Raw genomic sequence first — 24,392 nt, 5'->3', positions numbered from 1 at the left:
TCATATGACAGCACATCAGTTAACATAGATCTCACTGAAGTTTTACAACAATATCAATACATATATGGTAAATTCAAAAACAAACCATCTCTACGGCTTGATATGCTCCCAAGTTGGCTATGAATATCAGAGGCACACTAAATATTCAAGTCATCACAAATCTAGCTACACATAATCAATGCATGCAGTTGATTGAAATTTTCAGTTTGTGACGAAAACCAGTGTTTATTTGACATGTAATTAATTGACATCACCCAAACACACATGTACACTGACAGCCACACACCTTGATATTTCAGCATTAGAAAACAAATCACCAGACAATTTATTGTGCATAATGTCCTATACTAAATATGTCAATTCAATAGTGCTGTAGTTCATACAGTGCTTTAAATTTTAAATTTACAAAAACCTAATCATAAAACTTTAGGTTTGAAGGTTGTAAATATCTTCCATTTCCAGAAATTCACTTATTTCCAAAAATACTGAAACATTATTCAGTAGTTAAGACTCAATCACAATGTATGTAATTATATTTCATACAAGGAAGCTCCTCATGGTTAGTTGATTTGCTGTTTTCAACAGCCTCTTGTGAATAAAACATTAAGAAAGTAATATATGAACATCCAGACATATTTAAATTAAACAGACTGCCATTTCTGCCTTGCCTTACCCCTTAACATCCCATATCCTGCATCCCCTCTGTAAAAGCATATATACTTCCCACATCTATTGTTGATGGTAAAAACCTTTTCCAAAAATACATGATTTAAACTGTTCAATGGATTGATCCCACTAAATCATATTGGTAAGAGGGACAAAAGCTGTAACATTTGATTATTATGTCATCAATATTTTCATGGAGAGCACCAGTGATCTATCATCAACTCATGCAGAGTTTGTCAATTTTTGAATGTGATACTTGCATTCATTTTGCATTATCATTAATTTCACACACTGACACACAGAGACTAACAGACGTATTTATTTATTGAAAGAACAGATGAACCTATCACGGATTTCAATATATGTCATGTTTATAACAGATGTTAAAAACACTGAAACTCAAAACTGCAAAACACTTCTGAGGGAAAAACAAATACCTGTAGTCATTAAAAGATATGATATAAAAATAAAATGTTTGAACTAGTGCCCTCTCACACAAGGAGTATTAGCTATTGCCCTCTCATATTACCAGTATAACTTTGTACAGAATCACTTTGCATTTGTCATGGACTCCTTCCATTCTCTGATAATTTTCTCTGCTTTGTCCAAGGTACTATCCTCCTACAAAATGCAAAATTGAAAGAGCTAGTGTTGAAAAAGACATGTTATGAATATTTGCACAAAATTATATGAATCATAGCTTAATGCACAAATCATGGTGTATACAGAAGACAAAAGACAATATCAATTGTATTGTTTATGCTACACAGACTGTTGATAGCTGCTTCTGCTGTTTTGTCATTTTCTTCCTTTATGTAACAGTGTGAAGTTGATGCGGTTTGCCCGGCACACTGGACACTCATCTTTGGATGAAAGCACTCCCTATTTCGTATCTACATAATGATACAGCACTTGCCTATGACACTGGCCACATCATGTTGGTAGTTTAGATAAAGAAGGCAAGAGGGACTGTTGACAGTCTAATATTAGAGACTGAGGACTTTGCTTTCTTTGTTGTCAATTAAATTGTGGTTTGTTGAGACAAGAAAATGATAAACACATTTTGCATCTCTCTGTTTTATGTTTTGGTGCAGCAGATGAATCAAATTCGTTCTAATACTGTACTTCTCCTGATAAGTATGATAACATAATTCTGCTCAACAATATTGCCTGTACCAGACTCTTATCATGGATTACTATCTATGCTTTCATTGAATTTTGCTACAAATTATTCAAAAGCACTACAACTGTGCAAAACTTGTGTATTCATTGAAAATAGCTGTGTGTAATTTTGGAGCCATTTAGAAACGACACATCATGCATCAACTCTGCATGAATGTATGCCTGTCATAATAAAAAAGACTTGACATTGAAGATGGATAAAAAAATTGGTAACAAGGAGAGAAAAGCAACACATTACCTTGATGAAGCAGAATCTGATGTAATTTTCCCCGAGGTGTTTGTGGTCTGGATTATAAAAGGCACTTGGTGGTATTGCACCTATACCCTGTGTTGGAAAAGAAAGAGGGAATAATAATTTTTATTTCATCAATGTACTAGATACACACTGATTAGTATAGCTATGTGTGTATAACCATACAAACAAAAACACACACATACACAGTATGTGTGCACCCATACATGTACATACGCGTACTGGAACAGCCCTAAATAAACAGATGTATGTGTATTTTTGAATGTCTTTGGGTAAAAAAATGGCACAAGGAAAGTGGAACAGCATATCCTGAAGCTAAACAACTCACTATCATTAAAAGATTGTGGATAGCCTAATTAATTTGTGTCACATTATGTTATTTTTGTAACAATTGTGAAATTTGCATGACAATGCCATGAGTGTACATGATCATCACTGCTGTCGGTTAGGGGCCGTCGATAATTAAAGCTGACACACAAGAAACGTAATTCCTTCGTTTTACTTGAGACCCCTTCACTCCCCCCTCAAAACGAAAGTTCTTATGCGAAATCAATTTCATATTATGATGCAGTTTCTGACAAACCCATACCCACATCTCCTATCCATATGCCCATGAAAAAATACCGGAAGTGCACATTTATCAGGAAACCTCCACTTTACGCGTTTCACTTTTTAAGACACATAACATTTTAATGTATTCCGCACATAGGAATATGTTTCACGTACATGTTTCACGTTGAAAAAGCATACAAGTTTTTATTTCACATTTATGTATTTTCGTTGTCTTTTCTGTCTCTGTATTTTGTGGTCATTCTGTTGTCGAGGAACACAAAGGTAGTACTGCGTTCTCGCTGCAAAGTCGCACTTCGAAAACAATGGACGAAAATCCTTATGCGATTTTGACGCACACAAAACGAAATGAGCTTTTACCCCCTCCCCCCCTAAACGAAAGAATTACGTTTGTCGTGCGTCAGCTTTTATTATCGACTGCCCCTTACTTTACTTGGAAAACAATGTTATCCATACAAATGTCACAGATTAAAACAGCATGTTAAAATTTGGGCATGACAAACTTCACATCAGCTGGTGTAATTACATAAGCATTTACAAAAGCAGCATTTGACACATATGTCCTGAAAAAGTTAGTGTCTACAAAGTGCATGAATGCAATATTACATTTTTGTGAAAATTTACCTTTTTCTTTGTGAGCCACCTGACCAACTTATAATCTCTGTTGCCATCTCCAACTTCAGGATCATTTAAGTCAACATCTGAAGAGACAACAGATAGATAGATGCCTATGATGACACTGACAAAAACTGACCTATTGAATACATGTCTATATACAAATATTTATTAATGAGATTAGTTGCCAGGAAATCAAGTTTACTGAAATATTGGTAGGTTTTATTGTAATCACAAATCATTTGGGTCATAAATAAAAATGGCACCAGTAAGCAATGAACAGGAAACAAACAAACAAACAAACATGTACAATGCAAACAAACAAATAAAATTCTATATTTGGAACTCCAGGAAAATAAAAATTTCCTTGTTAGCATGTCAACCTAGGGGTAATGATTTCATTCAAACAATTACAATCACAAGGTCCACAGTGATATCATCAACAAGTGAAGGGAGACGAAATATGTTTAAAGTTTTCACAAATGATTACCTACCAATTCCAGATGTGTCAGCCATCATAAAATATCCCCCTTCTGGTATGATTGGCACTAAACCAACTTCAGACAGAAACTTAGCCATTCTTTCTCTTTTGGATTTCAACATGGCCGCCAGCTCCTTGAAATAGCAGTCTGGTTGGTTTAACCTTGCAAGTTCTGTTTCAAAACCAATGGCTGCTGCTTCCTGAATCAACAAAACATTGTAATTAACTCTTAAGCACGTATTCTAGCTTCTGTGAATTGGGAAAAAATTCAATTTTTGGGAGGCTTTTTGAATTCTTCCAAATACATTTTGTACTCCACTGTATATATACCACTATACTCCAATATATACCAGAAGACTCTCTCAAATCCCCTGGATCACTACACAGCTTGTACTGGTAATCTGTTACCTACACTGATGTGCCCTCAAGAGCTGGTCAGGCCGACTTTGACTCAAACATGCCCTGCTTAGTATGCCAGGTTTCATTCATAAAGCTGCAAATCAAGACATGAGAATGCTGAACTACAAAGCTGATGAGGGATTGTAAGAGTTACATATTTCTTCTTGGGAAGCATATCTCAGTGATATGATAGGAAATAATGGATCATAATATTGAAGCCTTAATAGAAATTTTCTTGTACTCAAGCATAAAGTAGTAGATATTTCTTGACTATTTGGTGAATACGAGCAAGGTTTCAGGAAGAGGATGATGGTTGTAACATGTTGATGTTCTACCACTGCATGGTGGTACTGCACTTGCAGAAGATTGTGACAGGGATGGTGAGGCATTGTCGGGGGGGGGGGGAATGTGACAGGGATGACAGCTGTAATGTTCCATGATATCTGTTGTATCCTTGGAATGCTCATTTCCCTCTCTAGCCCCTGTGTCTGGATGTACAGATAATCATAGAAAGAATCACATTGGGATGCAAGTTTTGTTCTGAAGTCAGTAGAGGGAGATGTGTTACTCTGTGAACTCTCCTGAAATGCTGCTACAACACTCTACTTCAGTTTACTTTCATTCACAGCACAATCAGGACAAAATAAAGGGCTCCTAAAGGTGTGACAGTATACATTGTACCTGTTATGACTGGACATAATTAGCAATGGTGCAAAATGAATTATTCCTATTGGTATATTATTTGCATTACCACTACTGACATTTTCAACATAGAATCATCAAATACTTACTTGAAGTGGTGTTGGTATGGTGTACAGACTGTTCTGATGTATGGTCATCATTGGTCGTATAAGATGGGCTGGACCATATGACCAACCAAGCTGAAAAACATACAAACAGTGATTTCAAACTGTTACAAGATTCTCTATCAACTTTATTTCTTTAACCTTTACATTCAGTATGTGGTGATTAACTCTTTATAATGTTTTAGACCACTGGGGTAAGAAAACAATGACATTGCTACTGAGTATAGCATTTAGATTTCTTGCACTCATCAGAAACCACATCATTGAAATGGCAACAATCCCTGCATGTATAGTAAAGGAACATCTTACAACAGACGCCTGTACAATTTGACAGCTTTGCAAAAAATACAAATGGAAAATGAGAATGGTTTAACAGAGCTCAAGAATATTACAGTATCTTTGTTGCACATACACCTTTAAGGTAGCTACATACCTTTTAGACACTTACAGATTTTTATTTTTTTCTCCATTGAACACGTCCAAAACCCCAATAAAGTATACATTTCTGAAAGCCCTGATATAGAGCTATCCGACCAAGCACAGTACACGGTCATTATTTGCATAAGAGTCACATGACAAGCGTTTTGCTGAACCTTCCAAAAACCGATTTTTCCCGCCTTATGCGAACACGTTGCAAGATTTCCGGTTGGAATTTTTTCATTGACAAGCCTTGACAATATCCTTCAAAAACCGTGTCTGCGATTTTTTCCTGGAGGCTCCATTCAAATTATATGGCGTGATAATTAAAATTCCTTGAAAAGCACCTTCATCTGACACCTTTAAGAGCGCATTAAAAAAAACAAAGGCATATAAAGAAAATCCCAGACACGGTTTGAAATATATTGTCAAGGCTTGTCAATGAAGAAATTCCAACCGGAAATCTTGCAGCGTGTTCGCATAAGGCGGGAAAAACCGGTTTTTGGAAGGTTCAGCAAAACACTTGTCACGTGACTCTTATGCAATAATGACCGTGTACTGTGCTTGGTCGGATAGCTCTATATCAGGGCTTTCAGAAAATGTATACTTTATTGGGGTTTGGGACGTGTTCAATTGAGAAAAAAATAAAAATCTGAAGTGTCTAAAAGGTATGTAGCTACCTTTAATGACAGTACCGCTGAAGGCAATGAGTAATTGCACAAAGTAAGGATTAAGCCATCTGATACATGTATCTCTGGGGCTGAGAACAACAATTGCTAATGATGAGAACTTTGACTGGCTAGTGTAGCAAAATGAAAATCCAACCAGTCAATCAAAGTCACACTAACAATGGTAAACATCACAGATCAGTTTGAATCACTCACCTTCCATCCTGTCACACTGAAAGTCTTTCCAGCACTGCCTATGGTAATGGTACGATCCCACATATCAGGCAGAGATGCTTCAGTGGTGGATATGGGAAATACAGAAATTTGAAAAACAAAAATAAATTGTTACTAAACACACAACAAAATATTTTCCAACAAATCATTGAATATTATTGTTATTCATTATTGTTATAAACGGAGCAAAAACTCGGTCAAAATGGTCTACAAAGTTAAAAGACTTAGAATCAAAATAGTTAAATGTATGTGAACATTAAAGTTCATTTCAAAAGCAGTGTGGCAGGGTTTTCTGAGTGAAACACTATTCCAAAATTTGTGTCCAGATCACTGTTTTCGCTTTTGACCAGCATAATTGCATATTTGAATTCAAAGGTATACATAATTCAAGTGCCTGTGTCTAAACACAGATATCAATTTAAATAGCACTCCAAACCTTACCATAGAGTACAGCATTAGATATTGAGATAATTAATGATTGAAAGATCAAACTTCTGCTACTTTGACATTTAGTCAGAATTTGATTAACCCTCATAAAGATCAATCCTGAGAACCCAGCTACAGAAGAAATTAAATGATAATTGGATCAGCTGTCTTCCAGGAAAAGAGTGTTTGATCCAAAAAGGTAAATACACCCTCTAAAAATATGCATTGCTCATTTTGTTATAATTTGAACAATAATTTGATGAAGAACATCCAAATCTACTGAAGAAGTAAATTTCCAAACAACAGAAATGCTGTTCATAGTTTTGGAAAATGCAGATAGATTTTAACACGAGCTTTGTATATGTGTATAAATACAGTTGATAGGAACTACTGTGTGCTATAAAACTGCTATTTTCCTTAGGATGGAGCGGCTCATCAACCTATAATTCAAAAACCTATGTAAATTAAAAATCAACCTATATAAATTCAAAAACTCAAATACGTGATTGAGTTTTAGTCTGTGGATCTCACACGACATTTTATGGATGTACATACCCATTCTGATGTGTTCATTGTCATCAAAAACCAACCATTCATACACTTCGTCACTGATACATATCACATCGTGTTTCTTGCACAGGTCAGCAATCATTTCTAATTCACTTCTCTTGAAGACCTAACGATCCAAAGTGAAAATGAAATGTTTTTACACTCACAAATAAAGACTTTGATGAATATCCGTTGAAATAATTGAACATATGGAGCTAAAGTAAAGAATAAACACTAACTGTGTGTTTTGAGGGGAGTTACAGATACTGAGAGAGAGAGAGAGAGAGAGAGAGAGAGAGTATGCAAGCTGATAATGCATTGAAGCACTATATAAACAAAACAAAACAGGGGAGAATGACACACCCATACCTGGCCACAGTTATAGTTAGTCTACCTACCTTTCCAAGGGGGTTGTTTGGTGTGTTCAGCACCAGAGCTTTTGTTTTATCTGTAAATTTGCTGGCAAGCTCCTCAGGGTCTAGAACGAAGTCCCTAGTTGAAGGCACACGGGGATGTTTCTGAGGAACAATGAGATACATGTACATGTCATTTGCAAGGATTTTCTCATCAGAGTCAGGTTTTGAGATCTGTTTATGATAACATAAGATTCCAGACACAAGGTATACAGCTGTACATGTATGCAGAACATCTAAAATTTCTGTATATCCATTGCAGGTTGTAATCTCACATAATCTTCCTGTGTGTTTTCAAACCATTTCCAAATGAAAGATAGTTAAAAAAACACAAACTGATAGATTTCTTGATGAATATCATTGCCAGAGAGAGATGTAGAGAAGAATATAAAGTGTGAATGTTAAAATGGAAAACAACGCAGAACTCTTACCGGTTTGAGTGGCACAAACACAGGAACTCCACCAGCCATTTTAGTCATGGGCTCATAACAGTCAAAGTAGGGTTCTATGATAATCACCTGTAAATTGAAATTTGGATAAAATTTCAAAAGGTATCACAGAAGGAGTAAGTTTCATAAATGTATCACAGATTTTGAATGTCTTATAGATACATGTGCTGTAATTTCCGGTACTCATAGTACATTACACTCATCTTTCAAATCATAAACCATGTACTGTATGAACAAGGCATTGTTCTTTGTGATCAGCACTGACTGCCAAATTAATCTTCTTCCAATTCTCAATGCCCTAGCTAATTACCATATTCAGCAACACAAAAAGAATACTGGGGCACCAACCCTTCGTAATCAATAAAAACATACATATTGTACCCTCTAGAATAGCGTTCATAGTACTATTCCCAGCCCTAGGATAGTGTTCTGTAACCCTTGCCATAGTGTTCATTGTACTGTATCTTTGTATGTGGTAGGTCCATCGTTCTTAAAGCTAGCCTTATTTTTATTAAATCAAACAAAATTTGATAATTACCTCATCTCCTTCATCAATCAATCCCATGAATGCACAAAATAGAGAGTCATAAGCTCCAACTGTACATAGAATTTCTGTGTTCTGGTTGATTTCTCTGCCAATCAGCTGACTATACAGAGTTGAGATGGCCTTGACTAGTCTTGGGTGCCCCTAGAACAAGAAAAAAACACTTTTCTGAAATTTCTGTCAGGATGACTTGCGTCTCAGCACCTCCACACATCAGTGACTGAACCCCGTTCAGAGATTAATGTATGTTTATTTGCTGCAGTTATATTTTCCCCAATATTACACAGTTCCTTGCAGACAATTTTACTATTTTTAAAAAGTTAATCCCTCCTTTACATCAAAATGTTTTCACAAATCTAGTTGAATTATTTTTTTGTCAGCTTCTCATCATTGCATTCAATATAAGGAATCATCATGTACCAGTTTCAACGAATTATAGCTGCTTTAACGTTTGTTTTATTTTTCATTAGTTTTGTTCCATTAGTTGTAGAAAAAAAGTTTCTTTCTTAACTCCAAATTTTGTACTAAAATGCCCAAAATACTTGGTTCTGAGAAAATTTTTCTTTGTGATAATGAAGGATTTAATTAAGGTTTACTCATGCATGGAATGAGAAAAAGTTACCAGTATGCTACCTTACAACATCATTGAGGATGCTTTGTGATAGAGACCCTCCATGGTTAACGTTCAGTTTCATGATTGTAGAAGTTACCCTGTGTGTCTTGGAATGTTCATAAATCAACAAACACAACATTCAAACAAACAAACAAACAAACAAAAACACATAGCAAGCAAGGAAGTTAGGGAGCCAAATGGGTGGACAGAAAGATAAACAAACAAACAAAAAAACAAATCAGTAAACAAAAGCAAAGAAACAATGAATACTACAAATCAACATCACAAAAAACCTTATAGTAAACTTACAAATCCTCTTGTGTATTGATGCATCATTTTATTCTCTTCACCGGAGATAGTCTTCACAAGTGCATCAACAAGATTTGGAGGGGCAGCAAAATCTGGAAATCCCTGCCAGTGAGTGAAACAGAAAAAAAAATTATCAAAAAAAATTATCTGACTTCTTGATGAGATTTGAAAACCGTACCTTCAACAGTTTACTCATTCAGGTCTTGATGATGGCATCAAGTCCAGATTCTTCCTACGCCGTTTCTAGTGAAGTGGTTGAGTCGAAGATAAAATTAATCGGGGGGGGGGGGGGGGGGGGGGGGGGGGGAAAGAAAGCTGTACCATGTCATCAACATCCCTTGGACTGCATACATACAGCACTTTTTCGAAGGCTCAACTTCTCTCATAAATTTCAAAACATGCTGGTATACCTATTTTGCTCTTGATACAATTATTTGCTATTCAAATAGGATTTCACATGATAAATTAAAAGCATGTGATTTCTGATAACATTTGCTCCAGTTGTTATGAAAGACCGTCTTTAATATAAGCAAATTTCAGTCTAGACAAACATACATAAGGCCATATCTAATCTTACAACAAAGTTCACCAGAGAAAAAGATAAGGTACTATATTTAAGATACTGTGCACTAACCTGTCCAAGGTTTACAGGTTTATATTCCAAAGCAAGTCCAACAAATTCAACCCTATCAAGAAAGAGATTTTATAGAACATTATTGAAATGCAGATATTCAAATAATTAAAATAATGAAATGATGTATTTTGGCCGGAAAACAATAGAAAACAATATTTTTTATCAACTGGTGTGTTGTTATGTAACAAACATTTGACAAATGATATAAATCCACATCTGTTAAAACCGTTTACCGTAAAAGAAAAATTTCTATCACAATTAAAATGTCTTGTTACTTCAGCTACCAGCAGTCTAATTTCTACGAATGCTTTGGAGCTTCCTTTCATAATTTCTGAATTAGAACTTAGAGGGCTAGTAGCTGTAACTTTTGTTGATTTTTTCACTACCTTTGTTTTAAATGTAAACTATAGTTTCTTGTTCTCTTCCTTAACGCATTTTGAGATACACAGTATTCAGCTTGTCAACTTAGTTTGTACATGTGCATAGTTATATTGTTGAGAAGTGAATTCTGGTCTGGACTAGAATTTACATGTGAACAATAACATTGTGTTTCACCACAGACAGTAGAAGACAAGTGAAATATTTGGTGTTTTGATATGATTTGGGGAGTAGAACAAGAAACTGTGGGTAAATTTAAAGGAAAATAATGAAAAAGTCTCAGACGTTACAGTTACAGGGCCTGTTACACTGGTTTGTCAAATTTGACACTCATGATTTACTAGTAGAGTATTGTACTAAAGTCTAAACTTCATAACAAAACTTACCAAACATTCTTGTCGAGACCTTGAATTCTCTTGGCTGGACCGTGTTTCTTGGACATTGTAGTCTGTAGCAGAAAAAGATCAGAAATGTGATATGAGAGCGGATATATAGCCTCTCACTGTTAGCCTTGTTTACTATACAGCTATAGCTCCTAATATTCCCCAACACACATTCATACATGTACATCCTGGAATAGTGTAAACTGTGTCAGAGTCAGGTTCAAAAAGTTAACTAAGGCACTCAATACTTAAACTTGAGACAAACTTCAAAGCTTTGTTCACATACCTATGAGGGTGCAATTTGTCTTGATCCCCCAAGCAACATTTGAAAATGAACTAGTCACTGTCAATGAGTCTAGAATGTGATATAATAATGGCAACACCCTGTACATGTGTCTGTCATACCATATTTTTTATAATGTTGATGTTTTCATCTGCATGTGGATGTTTACATGAAAGGGTCAATAATGATAGGTTTATCCATTATCTTGTCACTGTCATCATTTCACATTTTCTACATTCTGTGTTAGCGCTGGGTTTGGAAAGCTGTTAGCCACTGTGGCGAATAGTTTCAAATTTTATTAGCCACAGACAAATTTTATTAGCCACACATTTTTACGAAAACAAAGCTTTCTATAATGCTATAATCTCCAATGTCGGTTGCATGCACAAGAATAAACTATCAACACATCAACCTTGTATCCAATTGTCTTCATTTTAACACTGGAAATTGCTTGATTCTGGACCGCGATGCAAATCGACAGCAACACGCAACGTTGAGACCACGATTAAAATGAACTGCAACACGGAAGGTTGGGACCGCGATGCAAATCAACAGCATGACAGCAACACTGAACGTTCGGACTGCGATTAAAATAGAAGTTTGGTTACACGTAATTACGTTCCATCAGTACACGTAGCGTCTTTGTCACGTCATACAAGACGTCGCGTACATGTGGCACAGACGTTCGGAACGTCATCAAACGACACTTCTACACGTGTAGTAATTTTTAGATTTTCTTGGTGATTTGCGGGAATTTAGACAGGAAATCTCGTTAAGTATGAGTATCAAACATCTTTGATATCAGAAAATTCCATAGAGTTCACGTGTACAAGACGTACGTGCTATGATTTCCTGACATAAATGAAATGTTGTCGTCTAATTCAACTTTTACCTGAAGCTGTCATAAAGATTTCCCTAAACCACATAAATAACTGTATTACAGAAAATCGGTAAATTTAATGCGAGGATACAATGAGCTTGAATAGTCCTCGCGTAGAGAAATTAATTGTTTCTTAAAACTTAGACGATTTCGTATGTTTGTCAAAAAAAAATACTGCAAAATCGACCAAAAAATCACAACTGAGCATGGATACGCGTACGCCACTGTGTGCCTTCAGACGTACCAGTAATTAGATTATAACCTCTCTAAGAACAACAACACGGAATTCGAGACCGCGATGCAAATCACAATAACACGGAATGCGTCGTTGGGATGGCGATTTTAATGAACATCAATGCGGGACCATGAGGACCGCGATGCAAATCGACCATCTATTAAAATAAGACCTCGATTAAAATGCGCAACACGGAACGTCTAGACCACGATGCAAATAAATTTCAACACCGAACGTTGTGACCACGATTAAAATGCGTGTGTCTGCTGTAACAAAAGTTTCAATTCTTGCGAGGTGTTCGCTTTGCTGGCTGTACACTAGACAAACATGACGTCAAATTTATCGCGAGACTAGGGCTCTATTGCGTCTGCCTGCATTTTCAATTCTCGCGATCATATGCATGCTGTACACTATACAAATTGACGTCAAATCTCTCGCGAGACTTGGCTCGATTGCAATTGCGTACGTCGGGAGAGAACAATACGGAAGTAGATTTAGTTTTTTCGCGAATCGCCGAAAGAGAAGCGCAGATCAACAAAAGACTAAAAAACCCCACGTTTTTGCTTATTTTTGGAATTTTTCAACAAAAATTACTTTCGCCACTGTGGCGAATTAGGATCGATTTTTCTTCGCCACTGCTGATTTCAATTCGCATTTGCGAACGTGGCGAATGGGCAGCGCGAACACAGACATTCAAAGACGGCTTCCAATGGCTTCCAACAAATTAAACAGTTTCAAAGCACCATACTGGTACTTTTCCACCACAGATAATATTTTTTGTCTACTTCATGGGTCTCTCGGTATTATTTTTTCAATATCATCATGCATCCTTGTTAAAAATATCAAGAATGATTTCCTTTGAAAAAGAAATGTACAACTTAATGCACCTGAAGACATTCTATGTTTTGTAAAAATTTTGTCCACAGTAGATGAATCATGTAGATTATAACAGAATATTTTAGACAAAGAGAAGAAAAAGTGAAAAAACTCACCTCAAAAAATTCTAAACAGCTTTAACATTTACACATATACTTCCTCTTTCATCATTTTTGTTTGACACTTTTCTTTGAAAAGAATCCTTATTGTATTTTATATAAATGAAGATCTAAATAGATATACTATCTATATAGGTCTACTAAATAGATATACTATCTATATAGGTCTACTGAATAGATATACTATATTTATATAGGTCTACAACTATGATAACTACTTTTACTATTATCTTTGTACTACTGCATTGAACACATAAATATAGACATAATAGTGACATGCACATATAAGCAAAAGCTATTAATATGAATCTTTACTACTATCAAAATGCATACCCTTATGCTAGCAATTTTATCAAGCATGAAAAGCCATTGGATGAATGGTTGTTCAGCAAGACACTGGATTACTCTTGGGTTTGTAAATCCTATGATTGACACTTTTATTGTAAGTTGTTGTGACATACCTGAAATACTTCTAAACAAGGGGGTGGGGGCCTGAAAAAGTTAGGGTGACTTATGAAATATCATAGTATTAATTGTGCAAAAATTAATTAAATTCTACTCCAAAAAATTAAAAAGTGAAATAATGAACTTTAAAACCTCAAAAATTGTGTAAACGTTGGTAATGGCAAGTGTCAAATCCCACTAACAAGTACTTCAAACAACTTTAAACAACACTGAAAACGTATCACTGACAAAGAGATCCCTGTAAGATCCTATTATTATAAGAAAAGGCAATTTTCAGACCATGAGAGTCAAAGCTTGAGAAGCGTTTCAGATTTAGTTTGCTTTGAGAGTTTTATTTTTTTTTGAGCGAGAGCTTTTTTACCACACCTAGCATCAGCTGCTCAGCTAGCAGAACAATGAAATACTACTATATTGATGATCAGTACAAAGTATATGATACTTACGGCTGTGCTGTACTGATTTGACAGATTTTTGAAGCAAGCATATGCAGCTGGTTTGAATATTCGACGTGTTAGCTGTTTAGCTGCCTGAACTGCAATTGTCATCATACACTGGATATCTGTCCATGAGAAAAAGGCATGATAGCATCAAAATTGAGAACATATCAAGAAAAACATTTCAAATAATTTACAGTATGATGCATAGCTGCATATGAGTTACCACAGCCATCATCTTAAAAACATGTTGCATGTAAACTGAACAAGATATATCCTGTAAAACTCATCATTGCTTTAAGTTTTAGATGCGATCCTGTAACTCCAAGTTTTGCTTGTGGTAGTTTGCAGTCGACCCAGATACCCAGGCAAAACCTGAAGTTACTGTACTGCAGCTACATTGCTTTAGGCTTGTGAGTGCAACAGGTATGTATGCCATGAATATACATGTCATAGGTCACAGCCCGCAACATTTACACCCCGCAAACTTAATGAAGTTTCTTCATCACCATGAAACAAAATGATTGACTATGTTTGAAACAGCCAGATAACCATTATTGAGCTGAGGCTAGTTCAATGGTATTTTTTATCATTTGCACTACACTCAGTGGTATTGGTACTGTTATAGTAGTGAGACTGAGAGACAGTACAGCTCAGAACAGTGGTATTGGTGCTGTTCAGTAGTGAGACTGAGAGACAGTACAACTCAGAACAGGGGTATGGTGCTGTTACAGTAGTGAAAATGAGAGGACAGTACAACTCAGAACAGTGGTATTGGTGCTGTTACAGTAGTGAGACTGAGAGACAGTACAACTCAGAACAGTGGTATTGGTGCTGTTATAGTAGTGAGACTGAGAGACAGTACAGCTCAGAACAGTGGTACATGGGTATAATGGAAATGTCTGCACAATTTTGCTTCAAGCTCTATGTATGCCGTAAATCTAATTTGTAATCAAAATGATTTATGCACATCTTGTTGTTGAGCTTAACTCAGAAACCTTTTTTTTTAAATTTGTTACAGTACTGCATGATAATATTATATGGTGTCTACATTCCAGTCACTGTATTCTGAGGCTGCTTGGCTGCATGGTTTAAAGTGTGGAACAAAATAAAATAAAAACTTTACTGTGTCTTTGTAGCTAGTAAGCTTCTACTTGGTGTCTAGTAATTTTTCTAGCTTGCCTTGACCCAAATTTTATGGAGACATTTTGGAATCAACAAGTGAGACAACTAGCCAGTGACTGGAACTCACATTATCAATATACATTGAAACATGACTCACAGCCTTGTTTTTGAAAGTCACCTTTACTCCTTGAAAAAAGACTTTCTAAGAGCAGAAAGTCCATGAGGTTAAAGTACAACCATTGATACTGGAAATTATCTTACTTAACCCTACTGACTTTAAAGCTTCACTGAAAACAAATTACATGTACATCAACAAGTTAATGAACATTCAGAGTTAATCACCAGCAATACCACTTCCCCAGACGCTGAGAGTTACCATGCATGTATAATTATTTGAAAAGAATCAACAGTCATGTCAAAGCTATTGAGCTTCACAAAAATCAGCAAATTTCCAAATTTCTTCTGACAATCAAAGATCTTTCATGATCACCTTAAGCATGGTAGAGTAATTGCGACTGAAAGTGATTGTGAATGTTGTGGCAAGCAACATCATCTATACACTGCATCTTGTACACTACGTTTGTTAGCCTAATTGGAAAATTTTCAATGATTTCATGTGCAAAACAATGAATACACGCAGGATGAGTTTTGGTGATGACTAGTGAATGTGAATGTTGTGGCAATACAGCAACATCATCTACACATTACATCTTGTACACTACGTTTGTTAGCCTAATTGGCAAATTTCAGGCCTCCGCTCCTTTGAAGGAGTCTCTTTAGTTGCTACATCTGGCTAGTTTGAAAAACTACATTAAAACACTGCAACAGTGATATTTAAACTGAATGCAACATTGAGTGACACGCATCCCAACATTTAAATTGATCTATGGTGGTTTATTATTAGTACAATCTTTTCAATGATTTCATGTGCAAAACAATGGATACACGTAGGATGAGTTTTGGTGATGACAGCGATCAATTGTTATTCAGAGATGTATTCTGTCACAACTAAGATGACCACACCCATGACACACCATCTCCAAAACACAGCAAGCAAAAAGTAAAATCTATAATCTACCTGTTGTCACAGACAGCAATTGAAGAAATGAGTCAATATATTTCTAAAAGACAATGGCTAGCACCTATAAAAGTGAACATATCAGTGAGCAAAGAATGTAATTATACATCATTGTTCAATTATTTATTGTGAGTTAAACAATTTTGTCAGTCAACTGAAAATATATCAACTATAATCCAAAGTTTAAATCTGCATAAATTTGTTTGAAACAATATAGAAAGCATGGCACCGAAGTTTTACAGCTATTATAACCCCATTAGCTGTATCTTTTTACATTTTTTGTAAAAGATGGTTTGAAATCAAAGGAAACTTATGAAAAAATACTAACTGAAGTGTGACTATAAAAAACATATTTTTGAACATCGGCAATGAACTTAAAGTTATATTTCAACAACAAGTAAATTTTGACTTGCAAGTCATGGTCATGGCATGGTAGTCATACATAAAAACTATGAACAACTGACTGAATCCATTGACAAAGAGTGACACTGTGGAGGAACTTTGACATATTTAAAGATCATATATGGCTTACATTTATACAATGAAATCAACTACATCTCCAAAGGCTGTATAGTATACTTTTGGTCAGCAAAATTCAATAAGGTACAGCTAATAGGGCTTTAACCTGTTCATCCCCACTACCCACTAAACAGGTCCATAATCACCATTGATAACAATGGGGTGGGCCAATTCCATGGTGGTGAAAGGGTTAATGCTGATATAGTTGTATATCCATTACTATTTTCACAGAGTTATATTACATTTTACCCATGAAAGGATATTTTTCACATCAAAAGTTGATGGAGATAGAACTGAAAGTGTATTCAGAGTAGGTCTTGAAAATTTTTGAAGGTATCGAGGGCAATCTGAAAAAATAAGATTTCAATTGTGATTCCTCCAGCACCCTAATCGTTTTTTTTTGTGAACGCAGCCTTATGTACTTATAACAGGCTGTGATGTGCTGGATATTTCTATATTTTTTTAGATGGACCATGTGAACAACCCCTAATTAAAACTCTAGCAAGATTTATTTTAGCAACATGCATTGCTATTTGGTTTTGGGTAATACCGGTATATCATGCACATGGTAATATTACGAAAACTAATGTAAACAGCTTCACATGTATATGCCCTAGCCCTGCGTACAGGTCTGTGTGTTCCTGGCGTTATACAGCCTCCACCACAGCCCTGCAACGGTCTATGGAGATAACTGGGGTCTCTGCGGTCCGGATCCGGACCGCAATGAACAAACGGTCAAGTACGTTATGATTCAGAAAACGAGCGGTTTTGGACGTTAGGAGAAGTTAATCGCATCTTTTCTGGGGTCGGTTAGGAGGTAAAAGTAGGCAGGGAAAGGATTTTGCCCTGACAGAGCAGAATTTCGACCAACGGTTTTTTTGTTGCGGTCCGGGTCCGGATCCGGACCGCAGAGACCCCAGTTATCTCCATAGACCATTGCAGGGCTGTGGTGGAGGCCGTATAATTAAGTCCATGTACAACAACATTAAGTATTGTATTGTGTGAAAAGTAACAACTGCTTTACTGAAGAATTTGACTCCAATTTAGGAGTTAAGCAAGGGTGAAATTTAAGTCCAACTTTGTTTAATATTTTTATAAATGATCTTCCTAGTACATTTGGTTCCAGTGAGGACTGTCCTATCAAACTTGGTAAACTCCTTTTCAATTGTCTAATGTATGCTGATGATCTTTTATTGATTTCAGGATCTGAAACAGGCTTACAAAGCTGCTTAGATAAACTTCATAGTTTTTGTTACGAATGGAAATTATCTATTAACATTAAGAAAACAAAAGTTATTGTGTTCAACAAAAGTAATCATCTCGTAAAAGGAGTTACCCTCACTTACAATGACTCTTGACTTAGTGAAAGAGTACTGTTACCTTGGTTTTGTCATTACCTCAAATGGTAAATTCAAAGGTAATTTTTCGCAATCTTAAATTGAAGGCAATGAAAGCTTTTTTCAGCCTTCGTAAGGGCCTTCAAAATGGTTCACTCTCTGTAAAAGTTGCATTATCACTCTTTGATAGTCGCGCCAGCGGCTTACTGACTACCCATGTGCTTATTCATAATATACTATGCGAGTAACCGGAAGTGTACCCTTCTTTCATGGGCGCCGCCATGTTTTTTTTTTTTGAGTACTCGTAAGGGACCGTCTCAGATTGTCGCAGAAGTTCAAAAAGCGAAATTTATTCGTTTAGGGGGGAGGGGGTTTGACCTCCATTCAATTAGTGAACTTCACTTTCGCACTTTTATTTTGTGATCATAAGTTTTCGTGTGTTTATTTTAAATTAAAGAAAAACTGCACACTCGTGCCAACAAATTTATAACTGTTTCCCTCTCGTTTGTGCCCCAAACACAATTTACCGATAGGAACATTGTATCCTGAACATTTCATTCATCAAATTATACAAAGACAAAAAGTATCATTTTTTAAAAAATGTGCTATTTATAAGCGTCTGCTCTAACCACTAGATGTCTTTATTCTCACTTGTTATGCACCTGGTCATAGTCGTTTTAATATGATTGAACATGCCTTGGCCCCCTTGTCAAAGTTTTTCGCTTATTTACCGCCCCTACCAAGTACAAATTGCGTGTTCACAAAGACAAAGAACAGCACAAGAGATGCAAAAAGGGAAAGTAAAATAAAATGAAACTTTTATGCAGTAAAATGCCCTGTTAGTACTCAAATCTGATCGTTTACTTTAATTGTAATGTGGCAAGGGGAATACGTCTTTAGTAGCTATAGCAAAATGCAACATTGTACCCTCAGGCAGACATGAACATTTCGCTATTTTGAAGTTTCGTTTAGGGGGAGGGGGGAGGGGGTTTTGATCTAAACGAAGAAATTTCGTTTCTTGAACTTCTGCGACAATCTGAGACGGTCCCTAAATAAACAAAAACGAAACAAATTACTATAATATAACATGCCTTTTATAAAATATACCTCTTTTATTAGCCAGTAAATGTTATTATGCACCTTGTCGCTGATACAAAATATCGTTAATATAGATAAAGGGAGAAAACTGTCGTGCATATGAACGGGGGCATACGCAAAGAATGCTGGGATTGAATTATAGAAGAGCGCCCCCTGTGTCAATAATTAGATTCAAAAACTGTCAGTTTTTAGACGGAACGCTATAGTTTTCAGCTTGCAAGTGGAAGGTGGGCAGTGCAGTTACCATTGCAATGATAATGATTGCATAATACGTCCCTTGTTTATCGCAATAGGCTGTTATCATTGTAAAAATTGCCAATTTTTGTCCAAAATTTTTACACGCTACAGAAAATCTATACCTGCCCTGCTGCAGGGTTTGACGTCGTGTACGTACGTGAACTGCTTTCATCAGAGGGAAACTGGGCATAGTTGTCATATAAACGTTTATGAAGTAACAATTACAGTTTATCATGAATCAATACAAATAACATTGCCAATCTTTAATAACCCCTGGCGCGACACCAAGAGCTGAGCCCTATATAATGTTTGTTTAATTGTACCTATTATGACATATGGCTGCAAAATATGGGGACATGAAATTAATGACAAGTGTAACTTTCTCAACAATGTTAGTAGTTGCGCCAGCGGCTGTCTGACCAAGCATGCGCATATTCATAATATACTATGCGAGTAACCAGAAGTGTACCCTACTTTCATGGGCACCGCCATGTTTTTTTGAGTACTCGTAAGTAAACAAAAACGAAACGTGCAAATTATTATTTTATAACATGCCATTTATAAAATATATCTCTTTTATTAGCCAGTAAGTGTTATTATCCACCTTGTCACTGGTACAAAAGATCGCATAAAAAATAGAAAAAGGGAGAAAACTGTTGTGCATATGAATGGGGGGGGGGGGGGGGGCATACGCAAAGAATGCTGGGATTGAATTTTTGAAAAGCGCCCCTGTGTCAATAACTAGATTCAAAAATTTCCAGTTTTTAGACGGAACGTTATAGTTTTCAGCTTGCAAGTGGAAGGTGGGTAGTGAGATTACCATTGCAATGATAATGATGGCATAATACGTCCCTTGTTTGACACAATAGGCTGTTATCATGGTAAAAATTGCCAATTTTTGTCCAACATTTTTACACAATACAGAAAATCTATACCTGCACTGCTGCAGGGTTTGACATCATGTACGTACGTACGTACGAACTGCTTTCATTAGAGGGAAACTGGGCATAGTTGTCACACAAACGTGTATAGCAAGTAACAATTAATTCTATTTTATCATGAATAAATTCAAATAACATTGCCAATCTTAACCCCTGGCGCGACACCAAGGGCTGAGCCCTATATAATATTATATCTTATTATAGATTTATCCTAGGAGTCTCTAAACATGCACCGTCTGATGATGTTGTTGGAGAGCTAGGTAGATATCCAATCCACTTTATGGTGATAAAGCACATGCTCAAATACTGGCATAGATTGGTTTTATCAGATGACATCTTACTGAGATCTGCTTATACATCCAGGTTGAATTAAGATTGGTCTAATTATATAAAAAGCATATTGAACTCTTACAGTGGGAGTGATATATAGTCTTCTTTTTGCAATATCAATTCCACAATCGATAATGTATATGATAAATATGTGAAATTTATGAACAAACATGGCTGAGAAATATTCATAATGATACAAGAAAGTGTGGAATGCAGAGGAATAAGCTCCGAACTTACAGACTATTTAAGACAAAATATGAATTTGAAAGTTACTTGCTAGATATAAGATCTTTTACCTATAGGAAGTGGCTGACAAAACTAAGAATTTTGGATCACAACTTCAACTGGGTGGAAGGTCAATTCGAAAAGTTCCTGCAAATGAAAGATTCTGCAAATATTATAAGTCTATAGTTGAGGATGAATTTCACTTTGTAATAAAATGTCCAATATACAGAACTTATCGAGATAGTCTATTTTTATCCACAAGTTTGTATAATCCAGGCTCTCTTGATTTGAATGACAGAGAAAAGCTTCATGTATATCTTTACTCACAAATAAACTACCTCTTGCCAAATTTATTTCTTGTACTTTAGTTCCTCCCCCAGCAGCAGCTTCATCCAGTGTTTGTTGAAGTCTGCATTTGAGTTTTGTAATTTTTGCCTTACAACACTCCTTGAGTGTGTTGTTGAGCAATAAAGTATTGTATTGTGTAGTGCCGGTAACACACAGACCTGTATGCAGGGCTAGTATATGCCCTTGCAACTTCCCTATTCATTTGCTTTCGGACTGACCTATTTTTTAACTCGACCTTTATGCCTACATGTAGGCGATATCCGCCCCATTATATTTACCAGGTTTGACCGATAAACAAATGTTTGGTTACTGAGATTCCCACCCCCAACCCAACCGTGCAATATGCCGTAGACACACAGCATCGTACGCAGGGCTAGCCTACGCCATCATAACTATGATCATTGGTTTACAAAAATAGAATCCTTCTATTCTTGTACATCGAAGCTATGATGTATTTATCGTATATACTGTATTACGTTTAATATTGTGGCCGTCTAAAAGCTGAGGATGTTCAGATGTTATGGCGCCGCGTACAATGCTGTGCCATGGAGGTAGTCTCTACTACCTCCATGGCTGTGCGTTCCCCGCCGCCGTTAAAACGCCGGAACACACAGTATTCTGTCTTCTGTGCTGCATGGAAACAGATATGGCCTTGTCACGTTGTGCTACGCCCATAGTTTAAGCGCGGTCGATACGTTGTTGTGTCGTGCGTGTCATATGCTACCTCACCTGGCCTTGGCCAAAGCTTGGATTTCTGCTATGCTATACAGCTAGAGGTACTGTGATCATCATTGAAAGGCCTCGGTCAACGCCTACAACGCATGCCCCTTGACCCTACACCTATTGTTTCAACGTCAATAACAGGAAATGTTTACAATTACAAACCTTCCAGCAGTACAGTCACTCTATGTTACACCATGTCAGCTTGCAGCTCTGGCAGAAATCGTCTTTTTGCAGATTTGGAAAACGATAACCGTTGTTGCATTGGATGACGATGACCCCAAGATCAAAGCCCTTTAACTCACCCAAAATTTGGGTGTTGTGTTGTATGCGCGTTACATTTAGTTACCACACAGGGTCTCGCGAGCAATAGTCGTCTAGAAGTTATGAATATGATCTATAAATGTCTTGTATTAAACTTTTTTTTTTCATTATACAAGCCATACGTGTGTCTGGTGTGTGCCTATTACTTTACCCTAGCTATCTGTGTATAGTATTTCAAAGAAAACATAACGTATGAGCTGCTAACGAGGTATTTGGTAAGGGACTGGTCAGTTTCTTCAGCCTGGGGGGGGCGGTGGATTCATGGGGGGGGTCACCCTGTTTTGACTTTGGTGATAGGGGGGTCACCATGTTTTTGAAATGCCCAATAGGGGGGGTCAGTGTGTTTTTGAATTTTGACACCGGCTCATCGTTGCCTAAAATGCTAGTGTCAGCCACAAATTTCATCATTCAGTTGTATTTTCGTCGCGCCCTTCGGGCGCGTAACTTTATTAATCAGTCATATTTTTCAGCACGCCTAACTTTAACATATCAAGCATACATACATCAGAGATATCTGTATGTTCAATATTTTTCAGCGTGCTCTTCAAGCTCAATACTTTAATATATCAGACATTTTCAGCATGCCCTTCAGGTGCATGACTTTAATATACAAGGCATATATATCAGAGATATCAGGATGTTCATATTTTTCGGCGCGCCCTTCGGGCGCCATACTTTAATAAATCAGAGATATCTTTATGTTTGCTAAGTGAAAGTGTACCATTATGAAATCTGCATTTCATATGAAAAGGATGACAAATTCCTGATACTTTTCTGTTCTCTCTATGAGAATTCAGTATGAGAAAGCAACATGCACAAATATTTCATAATATATATTTGATACAGTGACTTATTTTAGAGATAGAAAAATGACAAGATATCTTTCCTTCTCATTGATGCAATTATTTTCCTTTGTTTCACAGGTTTTCTGTAGAAAGATGCTTTTTATGAACAAAATAACAGTCAAAAAAAGCAGTTTTTGTCATTATTAGCTGTGCTTTTATGGTTTCAATGTTACAAGAAAAGGTCCTCTCAGACACTGTACACATCAAATTTGGCTAAAAAAGCTCTCTATGGCTCCTCAGGAGATTTAATTGGATGGTTGGCAAGTTTTAACACCCATCAAAGTTTTTGATTCACTGCTTTTTCCTCTTGATATTAATGATTGACATCCATTTCTGTACAACAGTTCAGGACATCTGGTTAAGCATAGAAAGTGTGATATATTCACAGCTCATTCAAAATACAGCTCATTCAAAATGTACTGTATTCAGACTTTAAGATTGACACTTTGAAATTCCTATCTTACAACTGACATGTCAACAATGTCATTAAAACATAGAATGACTATATAAAATATAAATATATGTAAAATGTAAAATATAATATATATATATATATATATATATATATATATATATATATATATATATATATATATATATATATATATATATATATATATATATTATATATATGTAGATGAAAGTCCGGAGCTGGACCTATAGCTCTAGTTCAACTATTGAGCACTCTGCCAGTCCGATGAAGACATCAATCTACGTCCTGCTCGTATATATATATATATATATATATATATATATATATATAATATATATATATATATATATATATATATATATATATATATATATATATATATATATATATATATATATATATGTCCACCTTTTGTTTTACCTATGTCGCGCGCGGGGGGGGGGGGTCACCCTGTTTTCGAAATTTGAAATAGGGGGGGTCACCCTGTTTTCAAAATTTGGAATAGGGGGGGTCAGCCACTTTTTGACGTCAGCAAAAAATAATCCACCGGC

At 36.1% G+C, this 24,392-nt stretch overlaps 1 protein-coding gene across 5 annotated transcripts; it reads right to left on the bottom strand.

The window, feature by feature from the left end:
* Positions 1-301: 301 nt before the first annotated feature.
* Positions 302-22,546, bottom strand: LOC139114713 (kynurenine aminotransferase-like). Of its 5 annotated transcripts, none has more exons than XM_070676586.1 (16): positions 22,405-22,531; positions 16,485-16,548; positions 14,291-14,406; positions 10,993-11,054; positions 10,229-10,280; positions 9,595-9,696; positions 8,667-8,816; positions 8,111-8,197; positions 7,665-7,784; positions 7,273-7,393; positions 6,274-6,350; positions 4,958-5,047; positions 3,781-3,967; positions 3,296-3,372; positions 2,087-2,173; positions 302-1,287 (listed from the first exon to the last, which is right to left on the bottom strand). In XM_070676586.1, exons 3-16 carry the CDS (start codon positions 14,393-14,395, stop codon positions 1,216-1,218), a joined length of 1,389 nt encoding a protein of 462 aa, XP_070532687.1. In that variant the 5' UTR covers positions 14,396-14,406; positions 16,485-16,548; positions 22,405-22,531; the 3' UTR covers positions 302-1,215. The 5 variants fall into 5 exon arrangements, with proteins under 5 accessions (XP_070532687.1, XP_070532688.1, XP_070532686.1 ...); XM_070676587.1 differs by lacking the exon at positions 22,405-22,531 and adding an exon at positions 22,249-22,301; XM_070676585.1 differs by lacking the exon at positions 16,485-16,548 and having other exon boundaries at positions 22,405-22,546.
* Positions 22,547-24,392: the final 1,846 nt, after the last annotated feature.

The sequence above is a fragment of the Ptychodera flava genome, chromosome 16 (assembly GCF_041260155.1).
Source record: "Ptychodera flava strain L36383 chromosome 16, AS_Pfla_20210202, whole genome shotgun sequence".
In the NCBI taxonomy this organism is placed as follows: Eukaryota; Metazoa; Hemichordata; class Enteropneusta; family Ptychoderidae; genus Ptychodera; species Ptychodera flava.
This window is presented reverse-complemented; position numbering and strand designations above follow the sequence as displayed.

Coding starts and splice junctions, on each gene's coding strand:
- LOC139114713 (XM_070676585.1), bottom strand. CDS start 14,395: ATGATGACAATTGCAGTTCAGGCAGCTAAACAGCTAACACGTCGAATA. Junction 9,697..10,228: donor AACCTGTAAACCTTGGACAG/GTTAGTGCACAG, acceptor ACTCACTGGCAG/GGATTTCCAGATTTTGCTGC. Junction 3,968..4,957: donor CCATACCAACACCACTTCAA/GTAAGTATTTGA, acceptor TTGTTGATTCAG/GAAGCAGCAGCCATTGGTTT.